This window comes from Balaenoptera borealis, assembly GCF_965194805.1.
Source record: "Balaenoptera borealis genome assembly, chromosome: 1".
NCBI lineage: Eukaryota > Metazoa > Chordata > Mammalia > Artiodactyla > Balaenopteridae > Balaenoptera > Balaenoptera borealis.
In genome coordinates, this window is record NC_138860.1 from 106,649,266 (window position 1) to 106,664,068 (window position 14,803).

Consider the following 14,803-nt stretch of genomic DNA (forward strand, 5'->3'; position numbering starts at 1 on the left):
AAAGAAGCAAACAACCCAATCCAAAAATGGGCAGAAGACCTAAATAGACATTTTTCCAAAGAAAACATACAGATGGCCAAGAAGCACATGAAAAGCTGTTCAACATCACTAATTATTAGAGAAATGCAAATCAAAACTACAATGAGGTATCACCTCACACCAGTTAGAATGGGCATCATCAGAAATTCTACAAACAACAAATGCTGGAGAGGGTGTGGAGAAAAGGGAACCCTCTTGCACTGTTGGTGGGAATGTAAATTGATACAGCCACTATGGAGAACAGTATGGAGGTTCTTTAAAAAGCTAAAAATAGAATTACCATATGATCCAGCAATCCCACTGCTGGGCATATAGCCAGAGAAAACCATAATTCAAAAAGACACATGCACCCCAATATTCATTGCAGCACTTTTTACAATAGCCAGGTCATGGAAGCAACCTAAATGCCCATCGACAGATGAATGGATAAAGAAGATGTGGTACATATATACAATGGAATATTACTCAGCCATAAAAAGGAATGAAATTGAGTCATTTGTTGAGTCGTGGATGGATGTAGAGACTGTCATACAGAGTGAAGTAAGTCAGAAAGAGAAAAACAAATATCGTATATTAACACATGTATGTGGAACCCAGAAAAATGGTACAGATGAATCGGTTTGCAGGGCAGAATTTGACACACAGATGTAGAGAACAAACGTATGGACACCAAGGGGGGAAAACCGCGGGGGGTTGGGGTTGGTGGTGTGCTGAATTGAGCAATTGGGATTGACATGTATACACTGATGTGTATAAAATTGATGACTTATAAGAACCTGCTGTATAAAAACAAAAACAAAAACAAAAACTAAGCTCAATAAAAAAGTAAACATAAACATACTGAGCTAACTTTCTGAACCGGAATTTCAAGGGTGAAGTGGGTGTGCACTGGAAGACTTATTGCTAGAAGCTGCTCCAGGCAACTTTAATGAACAGCCAGGTTTGGGAACCAATGAAATAGAAGATGACCAAGCCAAGATTTCAAACATCTTGTCTGGTAGGAAAAATGGGCCCAAATTAATGATTAATTTTGTTATTAATAAATGTAAACTATGAAACTTATAGGATATGTTAATTGCAGAACAGTTGAAAAATCTAGACAACTTTAAAGAAAAATATAAAAATCTCCTATACTCCCACTACTTTAGAAATAACTACTATGTACATTTTGGTGCATTTTATTCCAATATTTTTTTCAGTATACCCAAAACACAGATATGCAAATTTATACAAACACACATGTGCAAACCACGCAAGGAGGCCCATACACATAGTTTTGTGTTCCACCTTTTGCACTTAATATTGTGTCGTGAGCATTTCTCATTTAATTGAATTTTATTAATAAAAATATTGAATTTTATTCAGAGTATTGTAATTTGCTTAATCAGTCTCCCTTTTTCTGCCTTTTAGGTTGTTTTGAATCTTTTGCTGTTATAAGTGGTTGTATGATGAAGTTTCTTGTTTGTAAAATTTTGACCACTTTTGTCTGATTATTTCCTCAGGATTGGTCCCTAGAATTTAGTTAGCTCGTCAAGGGGTAGGGATGTTTTAAAAATTCTTGATGCAGATTGGTAAAAGGACTTCAATGAAAAGTTATTTTAACTTATATTTCTGCAAAACAGTGTCCATTACCTCACTCTAATTAGGAATATTATAAGTAAAAGATCCTTTAGCAATATAAGTAGAGCAAAAATAGTGTCTTATTTTGATGTCTTAATCAGATTTCTGATATTAGTGTGGTCAAATATTTTTCATAATTTTCTTGGCTATTTGTATTATTTATTTTTTAAAATTGCCTGTTTGTGATGGCTACCTATTTTTGGGTAAAGCCTATTAATTAGTTGATCAACAATTTGTAAGAACTCTTTGAATTAGGAATAGTAACCTTTTGTTTGCCATACTAGTTGTAAATAATTTTTCCTATTTGCCTTTAAATTTTATTTATGGTGTTCCTAGAAGTACTGAAAGTTTTTTCCTATTGCTTTTATGTTTTTAATATCTTTTACTATCTGAGATACAGTAATTATTCATCCATATTTTCTTCCAGTTTCCTAAAGAATTTTTTAAAAACTCTTAAATCCAGCCTAATTAATTTTGATTTATGGTAAACGCTGAGGGTCTAATATTTTTTTCCCAAATTTTAAACTAAATCTGAATTTTTATCAAAGAATTCTTTCCTATTGGTTTACTTTTTTTGTTTACTAATTTTATCATTTACTAACTTTTATCATTTACACTAAAAAAAATGTACATTAGGGCCTGGCTCTAGGTTATCTGTATAGTGTCTTTAGTTATAGATTTTGGTACTATGTAGCACCAATGAGATAAATTAACATTTTATTGGGCAAGTTTTCCTTTGTTGCTTTTCTCTAAAATGCCTTGATTAGTAGCAGTAGTTTATTTTTCCAGTTGGACTTTGGAATCATTTTGTTACATTCCAATAGAAACTAAATTGAAAACTCAACCAATTCCTTATGCTTCATCACTCCCTACCAAACCAAAAAAAAAAAATCAACCAACCAATCAACCAAACAAGCAAACAAACAAAAAAACCACACACCCTGATGGAATTTAAAAGTTACTCCTAATAGTAATTATCTTTATCCAGAGATAATCAGAGATCGATACTGTTATATATGATTTACATCTGCATGATATATTATAGCTCATATAAAATTTGAATTGTTTGTTACACACTTAGTAATCTTATTTTTTTAATATATCATGAACATAATGATATACCATGTCATTAAATAGTTTTCTAAATTATTTTTAATGGATGCACATTATTCTATTTCACATACATGCATACATATACACACACATGTATATGTGCACTGTGTTTATTCAGCTAATCCCTATTTTTGGACGTTGAATTTGCTTCAACTTTTGTACTATATACTATAGAAATGATTCTGTTATGCTATGAACATCTTAGGAATCCATCTTGTATGCATCTCTTATTTTTCTTTAGTATAAATTTCCTTGTTAATGAAATTCTTGGTCAAAGGGTAAAACAGTTTTTGAGTTTTCTTTTACCAATTGCCAAATTATCCTGTTTTAGCAATTTCATGGTGCCATCAGAAGTGAACAAGAATGCCTCGTTAGAGATTTTGATTGCAACTGCATTAAACTTAAAATAAATTTGAAAATAAATGACAGCTTTTTTTGTATTCAAACATTACCTCAAGGAATGGTGTGCTTCTCTAGACATATATATTATATCACTTAGTAAAGTTTCACTATATATATCCTGCACAGTTCCTTAGTAGGTATAAAAACATAAAGGTTTCTTCATATAAATTCTGCACATTTTCTAAATAGGATTATTTTTAGGTTTCAACAGTTTTAAAAAAAAATGTAGCTATCAGGAATGGGATGTTTTCACATTACAATTTCTGACTAATTATTGTTTTTCAGAAAGCTATTGATTTTTGTATATTCATTGTGTATCTGAATACTGAGCTTTCAAGTTAATTCATTATTAATTTTAGAGACACTGAAGTGAGGACCAGAGAGTTTATCAGCTTTCCCAAGTCATAAAGTTGGTCTCGTGTTGGAATTGGTATTGAGCCTAATTTTCTATAATTCCAAAGATAATGCTCCTTATACCACTCCTTATCACTTCCCAAATATATCTGTAGAAATACGATTAGCCAAACAAGGGAAATTATAGCAGTAAGCTCTCTGTACTGGTCAGAGTGTTCTGTTCAACTCTCAGCACCAAATTTTAAGGGTGACACTGACATTTAAAAGAGTGTCTAGAATGAGCCTGTGATATGAGGAATGACTGAAATCAAGAAAATAAAGCTGTACAGCTTCAATGGCTAGAGTCATGATTGGGAAGCAGTTAAAAGACACTAGATTCTGGCACATTATGTCAGAACTCAACACACAGTGAGTTGTTCTCAAATGGAATAGGGTATTTTGGGAGGTATTAATCCACCTGATATTGGAAGTGCTCAAGGAGAGGCTGGGTGAGCATCTCTTGAGCATGGTGTAACGGGGATGGGAATGTGGATGAAGAAATCCCTAAGTTTTCTCCTGGTCCTTTGATTATTTCTGAATTTAGCTTTGAAAAACCCTAATTCTCATGTTAGCCATAGGAATTGGATGTAGTTAACACTACTACTTACGGGGTGAATTAAAAAGCACAAATTTTCTAAACCTTATTTTATTTAGTAAATTTAGTCTTCTTTCCCAGCTTTACAACAAATTCTGACAGATCTCTAAATAGAATCTGGTTTATGTTCTACTCTTTTATTCCTTTGTCTACCCTTTCCTGTTTGTTCTAATGAATTGTGACAAAACAAAACAAAACAAGGATAAACAACAAACACAAAACAAACTCCTGAATAATCAAAGGGTGATGATAAACTTGGCCATGTCTTCAGTAAAAAAAAAAACAACTGTTAGCTGGGCAGACAATCATTAGCTGTCTCCCTCCTTTCAGCTTGATGGTATTCACTCATTCACTTATTCATGATGGGTTTTTTGGGCTCCAGCTAGTGTGGAGCTCAGTGTTGGGGGGCTGTGAGAGATGCAACAATGTCTTTGCCTTAAGAAATCCTGGCTGGAAGGGAAGAGACTATGTAATGGAAGTGGGATGGGGAGAAGGTAACCGAGGCTTAGAATATGGGATGCTCCGAAAAATGATTCTGTCCCATTCCTGTTAAAGCCATAACAAATGCTTCTGCAATGGCATCACATTCTTTCCTTTCCCACTTTTACTCCTATCAGCCTGGGGAAGAGGAGAGGAGACCTCAGGGTGTGAAGGACTGGTTTGGGTTAAGAAAGGGGATTAGGTGAAGCAGAACCTCCATAGATTCTTCTCTTTGGTCCACTTCAAACTTTATTAAGAGTGAACAACAGAGGAAGTTCTGAACAAGGGTGAGGTTTATGGGTTTGAAGTTTACTAGAATTTATTGTGATGTCATGAGCAGAGACTCTGCCATTTTCTACTATTTAACTAATCCCTTAGCTTTCCTTGGTCTTAGGTTTTTCACCTATAAGATGGGGATGGCAACATCTGCTTTTGAAACTACTCATAGGACTGTTTGGACAAATGAGATAATGAATGTGAAAGTTTTTATTTTTATTTTTATAGTCTAAATGCTACCCAAGAATAGGTTAATTATTATTTTATTTTTTAATTGAAGTATAATTTACAATGTGTTCATTTCAAGTGTACAGCAAAGTGATTCAGTTATATATATATATATATATTCTTTTTCAGATTCTTTTCCATTATAGGTTATTACAAGATACTGAGGATAGTTCCCTGTGCTACACAGTAGGTCCTTGTTGGTTATCTATTTTATATATAGTAATGTATATATGTTAACCCCAAACTGTTATTATTTTTTCCATCTTTTTTTAAAAAATTGAAGTACAGTTGATTTATAATGTTGTGTTAATTTCTGCTGTACAGCAAAGTGATTCGGTTTATATATATATATTCTTTTTAATATTCTTTTCCATTATGGTTTATCTCAGGATGTTGAATATAGTTCCCTGTGCTATACAGTAGGACCTTGTTGTTTATCCATTCTATATGTAATAGTTTGCATCTACTAACTCCAAACTCCTAAAACTATAATTCAAAGAGATACATGCACCCCTATGTTCATAGCAGCACTATTCACAATAGCCAAGACATGGAAACAACCTAAATGTCCATCAACAGATGAATGGATAAAGAAGATGTGGTACATATATACCTCGGAGTATTACTCAGCCATAAAAAAGAATGAAATAATGCCATTTGCAGCAGCATGGATGGACCTAGAGATTATCATACTAAATGAAGTAAGTCAGAAAGAGAAAGACAAATACCATAGGATATCACTTATCTGCGGAATCTAAAATGTGACACAAATGAACTTATTTACAAAACAGAAACAGACTCATGGACATAGAGAACAGACTTATGGTTACCAAGGGAGAGGGGGGTGGGGGAGGGATGGACTGGGAGTTTGGTGTTATTATTATTTTTAATCGCAGAATTCTTGTGCTTAGGATATGTCTTTATATCTATATTTGTTAGCATAGATTGATTTTGAGTAGCTCTTGTAGCTCCTTTTAACATGTTGTATCACCCCATATCAATCATCGATGCAGTTACACATTGAAAACTTGATGCTTAAGACAGAAGCCAGAGGTTCAGAAAATAACCTGGCTCTATGTCTGAAATGGTTAGAGTGAATCCAGTCACTGGGGTTTTACATAAAAGCCATTAAGTTCAGATCTCACTCAAACTGCTCCTATGGTGTTTTAGAAAAATAGACATGTCACAGGGTTGCTGGTGAGGAAACTTCTTGAACTTCCCAGAATGACACCACTGCCATTTAAATAAATTAAATAAATTAATAAATTAAAATATTCTTATTTTATTTCAAGAGAAGCTAGGTAGTTTGAAACTTTAGATTAGGAAGTGGAAGCTCTGTTTTGGTTTTAGCCTGAACTATGCTGTACTTGTTTAGACTCTTGTTAGACTTACTCTCTGGTTTGTTTTAATAACAGTTTTCTAAAGAAGCAGCTTTTCCTTTTCACCATCTAGTAATGTTGAGAAAGTTCATGGGGATCCTTGTCAGTAGAGGGCTTTGCAAAGTAGCATTATCACTCTGTAGCACACTGGAAAAACCACTCCTGGTTATCAAAAGGCAGTTTCCTTAATAAGCTATCAAAATTATTATACCTCATCACATGGTCTCCTTTGTGGGTGGGCTATTATGTTTGGCAAAGAAATGTGGCATAGTACTTTTGTTTGAAGAAACCTTTCCCTCTCTGGAAGAAACATGTAATCTCAGTATAGCACTGTGGAAAATTGTGCGGAGGCTTTATTGTTTGAATATAGTGGCACAGGACATCTTTACTTAGGAGATTCCTGTATCTCCACATACCATCTTTATGTGAATGTCTTGGGATGCTCATGACAAATTGGGAACTCTTCCCGTAACTTTGTCTTAATGACGAGGTACAGTGGAACAATGGTTCATTATGCTTCCTTTTAGTCATTATTACTTTAAGGAGTCCTTAGAGCTCTAAATAACACAGCAATCCAAACACATGTTAAGGTCTAACTTCTGTCAAGATCCAGGCTGGCTTGCACTTGTTTTCACGCTCTCATTTGTACAGGAAGAATGAACAGGGAAAAAAATGTACCTGGCCAGCCTGGGCTTCTTGGACATGTGACCTGTGAAGTCATACGTGAGGGTACCATGCTCAGAGGGGTCCAGTGCTTAGTCTGAATGCTTTTAAACTTCTGCTGTTACCACCTTGAAATTCTGATCACTTTTTGAACAGGGATCCCCACATGTTCATTGTGTACGAGGCCTCACAAATTATGTAGCAGGTCCTGCTTTGAGGTCATTAACTGTTTTATTAACTGTTAGAAAATCCCAGATATTGAAAAAAAAGAGAACGAGATGAGGTGGGGTGTCTAGTGAGAGGAAACATGTGCTAAGGAAGTAACTATTAATAGAACCTGTGTGTATTTATGTTATTGTTTTAATAGTGGTCTCTGTATTGGGTAGATTTCTGTTGTATATAAAGAGCTTTCTACCTCCTACATTCCTATGTTTACAAGTCTAGAAAAAATTCCTTGGGAGTGGAACAAAATAGGGAGTGGATCCGGGGAAATGTGAGAGCTCTTGATAATTCTGCGTCATGAGCAGATTTGGCCGGCAAATCTGTTGCTCAGATTCCAGCATCAGGCCTTTAAATGGCTCATTACCAAATGGATCCTAGGCAGGTGCTTGTTCTTGTGATTATTGCTGTTGTCTCACTTTTGACCAAGCGCACCTCCTTCATCTATGATCAAATGTCACCCTCTCCATGAGGCCCTTCCTGACCATGCTACTGCAAATTGCAACCCATCCCATACCATTCCTGACACTCCTGATTCCCTTTTCTTCACTTATTTTAATGTGAATGCATGAGGTTTGGCACACAGTAAGTGCTCAATAACCATGAATTGAATAAAGGGAATGAGAGAATGAGTGGATAACATGCATTTCTAACATTAAAGGTTAAGCTTTGATAAGAGTAAAAATATCAGCTTTATTCTTATCCCATTTTCTCCTCAGCTGTTTTTTTCTCTGTACATTGATTCTAGTTTTCAGAATTCTGAGCTCACCCCCCCCACCCCAAACAGTACTGTTTTTGTGAATCTATGATCTCTAGCCAGTTTAAGATCTAGGAGTTTTCCAGTCTGAGTCTCCCCATGTTATTTAGTAACAGTATTTTCTAATGTCACCATCGGAGTGGAGATAAGAAAACGTGTTCCTTGTGGAGGAGGATGTGAGCAGTATAGGATATTGCTGGTCATAAGGGGATCTTGCTACTTCTGAGGGAAATTTACCTGCGCCTTTTCATCATTCTTTGGTGTGGACCATGTTTACTTCCAGAGAGGAGCTCTGTAGGGATAACTCTTTCAGTCCTTCATCTCACTCTTCCCGAGAACGCTGGAGACATTGGTATTGTCAGTTCCGGTGATACTCAAAGCGCGTTTCAAATCGCTAGCCTACTTCGGTAGCTCTCCTTTTGTATCAAAATCAGCTATTTGTTAAAACACTATGTACTAACTTAAGCCTCAAGAGACTTTTTAATCAATGTAATATTTAATTAGTTTGAAGTACCCTGTTTTCCACTTAGAGTTGAAAACTAAACTCTTTGGCTAAGATATACTTTGACCATTAATTTAGTAAGTGAAGAGTTGGTACAGGTGTACCTCATTTTATTGTGCTTCACTTTTATTTCGCTCCATAGATACTGCTTTTTTCTTTTTTTTTTTACAGTTTGAAGGTTTGTGACAACCGGGTGTGGAACAAGTCTATTGGCGCCGTTTTTTCAACAGCCTTTGATCACTTTTACATTTTGCTGATTGTTGCAATACTTCAAACTTTTTCATTATTATTATATTTGTTATGGTGATCTGTGATCAGTGATCTTTTGTTTTTTTTTTTCATTGTGATCAGTCTTTTTTTTTAATTGAAGTATAGTTGACTTACAATATTATATTAGTTTCAGGTGCACAACCTAGCAATTCAATATTTTTATAGATTGCATTCCATACAAATTTATTGTAAAATACTGACTGTATTCCCTGTGCTGTATATTACCTCCTTGTAACTTATTTATTTTATACCTAATAGTTTGTACCTTTAATCCCCTTTGCCTATTTTGCCCCTCCCCCCTCCCCCTACTCTGGTAACCACTAGTTTTTTCTCTGTGTCTGTGAGTCTGCTTCTGTTTTGTTATAATTGTTTGTTTGTTTTATTTTTTAGATTTCACATATAAGTGAAAACATACAGTATTTCTTTGTCTGTGATCAGTGATCTTAGATGTTACTATGGCAAAAAGATTACAACTCGCTGAAGACTCATGATGGTTAGCAGTTTTTAGCAATAAAGTCTTTTTAAATTAAGGTAGGTACGTTATTTTTTAGACATAATACTATTGCATTATGTTATACAGTCCAAACATAAGTTTTATCTCTACTGGGAAACCAAAAAATTTGTGTGACTCACTTTTTTGTGATATTTGCTTTATTGCAGTGGTCTAGAACCAAACCTGCAATATCTCCGAGGTACGCCTGTACATGGATAAAGTAATGAAGGAGAAACATGAGAGTAAGTGTGCAAAATATAACCCATGTTTGGTATACCCAAATGAGGTGCCTTCTTTTAAACAATCATTTCTGTGTACTTTCATAATTTTGTCTTTATTCTCTTTAAGTCTTTCTTTCTTTTTTTTTTTTTTTTGGCCTCGCCCTGTGGCTTGCGGGATCTTAGTTCCCCAGCCAGGGATCGAATCCACCCCCTCGGCAGTGAAAAGCAGAGTCCTAACCACTGGACCGCCAGGGAATTCCCCCTCTTAGTCTTTGAGAAGGACTTCTGACTAATCTAAAATTCAACTTACTGATATGAGAAATGAATGGCACCGTCACAGTAATTTAGTTTTCAGTTTGAGAGGCTGGTGGCACATTCCATCTACTTACTACGCTTAATCTGATTTTTTAAAAAGAGGAACAATAAGACTGGCACTTGATTCTGTCAAGTTATAGGCATATACATTTGTTTTTTAAATTCCTTGCAGTGGAAATAATGACTTTTTGGGCGCTCAAAATCATGTGGAATAAATATAACAGTGAAGATTATTTCATTTCACAGCCAGGAATTGGAGGGATAAAGTTTAGTATAAAAATCAAATAGATCTTTCTTAGACTGTCAAAAGTTTTTTTATTTTTTCTAACAAAGTGCCTATGAGTTGCTGTGTTGGGTTACTTTGGGCAATTGTCTTATGATTTTGTTCTTAAAGTATGTAAAAATTATTTCAGTGTAGGGAAATAAGAGGAAAACAGTTAAAATGAGGATATTGTCTCTGAGTTTTAGTCTAGGTCAGAGATTTTGAAGATTTTAAGTACTTCCAAAAGTGAAACAATCCCTGCAAACTCTCTGGACACTGTATGTTTTCATTTCCCCAGGGGGAAGGGGAATAGCTGAGGTGGCTTCCTGCGTAAGGCAAGGGTGGAGAAAGCTGGCATTTCCCAGGGTGTCCGGGAGGGAGATGAGTGGATGTGTTGTTTCCATGGACACACCACTGCTCCATTTTTTCCTTTTAGGTGGTGACCAATGTGACTGGACTTAGTCTGGTGAGGTGTACGCTACTGGAGATTTGCTCCCATAAACTCTTCTCAATTTTTTCTCTACAATCTTTATACAAGTATCTTACTTCCAAAATAGAATTACTTTGTGATTTTATTTTGGAGATTTGCTTAATTCTTTCTAATGGGATATGGTTAAGCTAATGAAATATTCCCAAAAGTCGTTGTTATTTTATTTTATTTTTTAAATGATCATAAAAGCGCACACCAGTATATTCAGGAACCTATTTATTCTCTTGTCTGCTTGTAAGGCATTTAAGGCATTATGACTTTTGTTCTAGCTCTATTTGCATTTGGAACCCTCAGTGAAAATTCCTAGTTTTCCTGAATAACTGTATGCAGTCATACCTTTAGAACACATGCTGCTTTAGTACGAGTTGTAAGGTGCACCGGGTGTAAAAAGGGTGGAAGCAAGGGTGGGCTGTGATTCAAAAAAGGAAAATGCGGAACAAGGGGATACTTGTGGATTTCATTGGATACATGATTCAATTTAGTTAATTAGGAGACAGAAGCATCAGGAAAAGCGGAGCTTGTGCCCACACAACTCACACAGTCTAATACAGTAACCTTTAGACAACAGCTGTAACCTAAAAGGCCCACGCCAAAAACAACAGAGCAGGGCCCAGTGCCTGTCCCTAAAAGCAGGACAGCTGAAATGGTGGCTGAGTTTAACAACAAAAAAGAACAAAGCAAAACAAACAATAATCCAAACCAAGGTTTTCTGAAAGCAAAATGTACTAATTAGAAGTTGGACATTTCGAGAGCACTGTCTTATGGAAAAGTGCCAATTTTATCTGTGGATTTTTGGTTCCTACCCACTGGCTGAGAAAATATTTCAAGTTATTGCATCTTTCTGGGTGGAACTGAAACATTGTATCCTTCTAATAAAAATTCTAAATTGGGCTTAGCATAGTAATAATTTATGCTATGGGACTTTGAAGAGCAAAGAGTAATATCTTTCTACCCACCCTGATTTTGCATCAGTTTTCTTTTCACAAGGCAATGAAGAGTTATTTTTATAGATAGTAATGTCCAATATACATTAAAATGAATAAATCCTCATCTGTGATATTATGCATCAGTTTTTAAAAAGTACTCCTGATGGTTAATTTCAGTGGCAGAAAATGCTGAAAAACTGGAATGTTGATTTCCAAAGTGTTTTTTCTTTAAAAAAATTATAAGTTGTAGCTAATGATAAGTGATTGTGCCAGAGATTTCCAGGTTACTGCCAAATAGAGGATTTTGGAAAATTAAAAAAAAAAAAAGCTGGATCATTTAAGGAAAGTAATTCATTTCACACTTTGACTCTTTCCCAGAACAAACATAAAAAATGCACTATTCTCCTTCTCGGTATTAACGAAATATTTTCCAAATCCATTGCTTTGCATGCATTGCATTCCTTTATCAGGATCTTATTCAGTTTGTGACTCTGCTGGAAACTGATATCTTAGAATTAATCTGATACATGCTTTTACCTACTTTTCTCTTGTTTAATGTTTAGCTTAAGTACGACGACATTCATTTTAATTTTGTTAGGCTTTCTGGGCACACTTCCACAACTACAAATAAAAAGTTTCAAGTCATTTGTTTTATTTCTTTTTCTCTCCTCCTTTTAAAAGATTTTAACTTTTTGGTGAATTAATTGTTTAAAAAAGTTTCCAAGTTAGGGATCTGTTTTTTGATCTATTGTTTGTTGAATATAAATTTAAGGAAAAATCTGCATTTTTTTAAGGTACATAGAAGGTTAATCAAACTGCCTTAAAAACTTCTGACTGCTATTTAAAACATAGGCACAGTTTTTGTGGAAATCAAGAACATTTGCCCTGTACTCAGGTTCGGAAAACCAAGAGTTACAGCGGGTCACCAGGGTTAAGAGAGTGGCAGAGACTTGTCGTCCATGAAAGGTGACAGTTCTGTTTTTCCACTTACGGGGCTCAGCGGCAGGGGCAGCTAGCAATGCGTCTGTCGTTCGTATAAGCACCCTCCTCCATGAGTTATAACTGCATGCAAGACTTACTGTGATGGCCTGGAGTCTCTCCTTCACCAGCTCAGCTTCTTCCATTCTAGAAGTCAAGGACAGGCAGCCAGTGAGGGAAGTCCAAAACTACCATCAAGCAGGAGCCTCCTGGGGGAGAGGAGTGGAGGTGACAGAGAAGCAGGGAGAAATCCGCTTTGGCAGCGGTGGAGAAAAGCAGAAATCCCCGACCCGGCAGGAGCGTCTCTGAGCAGATGTACAGATCAGGCCAGACACATGTAACGAGCGTATGCTGGGGAAGCAGCCGCTGAGGCTGCCGGCACGGGCTGACTGACAAGTTTGAACGGCAGCCGTACAAGCCCTTTTCCTTCAGGAGCTGCCAGCTCTTTGTTGTCATGTGCACAGTTAGCGAGGCACATTTTCTTATTAACTGTTCCTTACCCAATTCATTCTTTGCTAGGAGTAGCACTAGAAGCCCATGCACTGAGCGCTTGATCAGCCTCTGCTCTAGCCACGCACAACCAGATCTCTGCGTGTGTGGGTCTGTGTGTATTTGTACAAAGTTGTTTACCTGTACTGTCCTCCAGAGATGCAAAGACAAAGCCTTACCTTGACTGGGCCAAGTCACTTGCTTGCCTTTCTTCCTTTAATTGCATTTAGATAAGAATACAAAATTCTAGAGTAACTTTAGAATTTAATATAGTGGTAAATTTACATCAGGCTGCCCTTCCCCTCCTACTTCAGCAGTTTGTTTCAAATTTTGGAATCTATAGGTCATGGAGAAATCAAAGGCATTAACGTGACTCTGTTAAGAACTTGGTCCACCAGCTGTGTTCAGTGTGGTTTAAATGTCAGGTACCACCCTCCCTTATTTCTTGTCTTGGATTTCTACGGAATGCAGTTCTTTCTTGGATCCTATTCAGCAATGACACTCAGGAAGTTGCCCATCTTGACCTCACCAGTTATGCAAGAGAAAGGAGTGAGACTTTGAAAGTGTGATGAGACATTCTGTAACTCATGTAGTCCGACACCATGTGAGTATTCCCTGGCCCTTTAGAAAGGGGAAGTCAAGCCCAGCGAAACTCTTAGATCAAAGCAGAGGCTGGGAAGCTTTATGACTGACTTTGTTTTCTTTCCCCTACCATTTCTTTAATTAAATTTTGATGTAATAAATCCTAATTACCATCTACCTCATTGTTACATGTTTAGATGCTATCAAGCACCTTCATATCAACATTCAGCTGAAGAGGTTAAAAGGACACCCCACACATTGAACAGATGTTCTAATTTCCTTTGCATTATTGATATCAGTAATAATAATGGCTAACATTTGTTGAGTACTCGCTATAGGCAAATGCTTTACGTTGGATTTATCTTACAAAGTGCTGGCAGATATCAGCCCTATTTTAAAAATTAGGGAACTGAGGCTCAGAGAGGTAATTTGTCACACAGGTAATAAGTAGCAATGCCAGGATTGGAACCTGGATTTTCTAATAGCCATTCATCAGTTCTGCCCAAGAAACAGGGCAAGGTGAAACACAGGCTGAAGGTTACATCAGTCGTTATGAGAAAGAGTTGGGCCCCCAGCCTCCTCCTCCATCTAGCTCCCAGAACACTTAGAGCTGGGTATAAACCCCTTAGTTAGAACTCTGTAGGGATCTCCTCTGGGTAACCTTTGTGGCCCTAGTGAGAAAAGATTTCCCCATATTGTCATTTAAAGTCACCCTACCATAGAACCCTAAGGTGAACCCCGCCAGTTTCCACAGTCTGAAGTCATACATGAGTGTAGTTTGTCTTTACTCATACATCCTCAAGGGACATTTAGGGAGACTAGAGAATGGGAGAATTGACCAGGTGTGGGCCAAGCTTGATTGCTATTGGATGAATATTTAAGCTTAAAAGATCAAACCTTTAAAATTTTTGATTTTGTTTATCTGCAGATCCTGGCTGAAATTAAAGACAAGAGAGCGGTAGTGATAAATATCTCAGTCAGAATTGCATGTTTGCTGCTCAGAACAGATGGCAGCCATCCAATTATTAGTCTGGATCTTTTCCTAAAACCAATTTACCTCTTAAATCTCATTTCTGTAATGGGAGAACCCAAGTGTTTTCTAGTGTAAGGG

General features: G+C 36.4%; 1 protein-coding gene and 2 long non-coding RNA genes across 4 annotated transcripts in view; 1 reads left to right on the plus strand and 2 right to left on the minus strand.

The window, feature by feature from the left end:
* Positions 1-13,206, minus strand: part of PALMD (palmdelphin) — a 53,692-nt gene extending 40,486 nt beyond the window's left edge. The window contains exon 1 of one of the 2 annotated variants that reach the window (XM_082384826.1): positions 12,723-13,206. In XM_082384826.1, the coding sequence (XP_082240952.1) occupies positions 12,723-12,767 (45 nt within the window). In that variant the 5' untranslated portion in view covers positions 12,768-13,206. Of the gene's footprint in view, positions 1-8,401; positions 8,505-12,722 lie in introns of those variants that run through there. The other variant, XM_082384827.1, reaches the window with a different exon arrangement.
* LOC309626453 lies at positions 8,401-9,634 on the minus strand. Its single transcript, XR_014243202.1, has 2 exons — positions 9,570-9,634; positions 8,401-8,504 (listed from the first exon to the last, which is right to left on the minus strand). It is a non-coding gene; the product is annotated as an uncharacterized lncRNA (long non-coding RNA).
* Positions 8,512-12,548, plus strand: LOC309626367. The gene is made up of 2 exons (XR_014243143.1): positions 8,512-9,467; positions 9,597-12,548. It is a non-coding gene; the product is annotated as an uncharacterized lncRNA (long non-coding RNA).
* Positions 13,207-14,803: the final 1,597 nt, after the last annotated feature.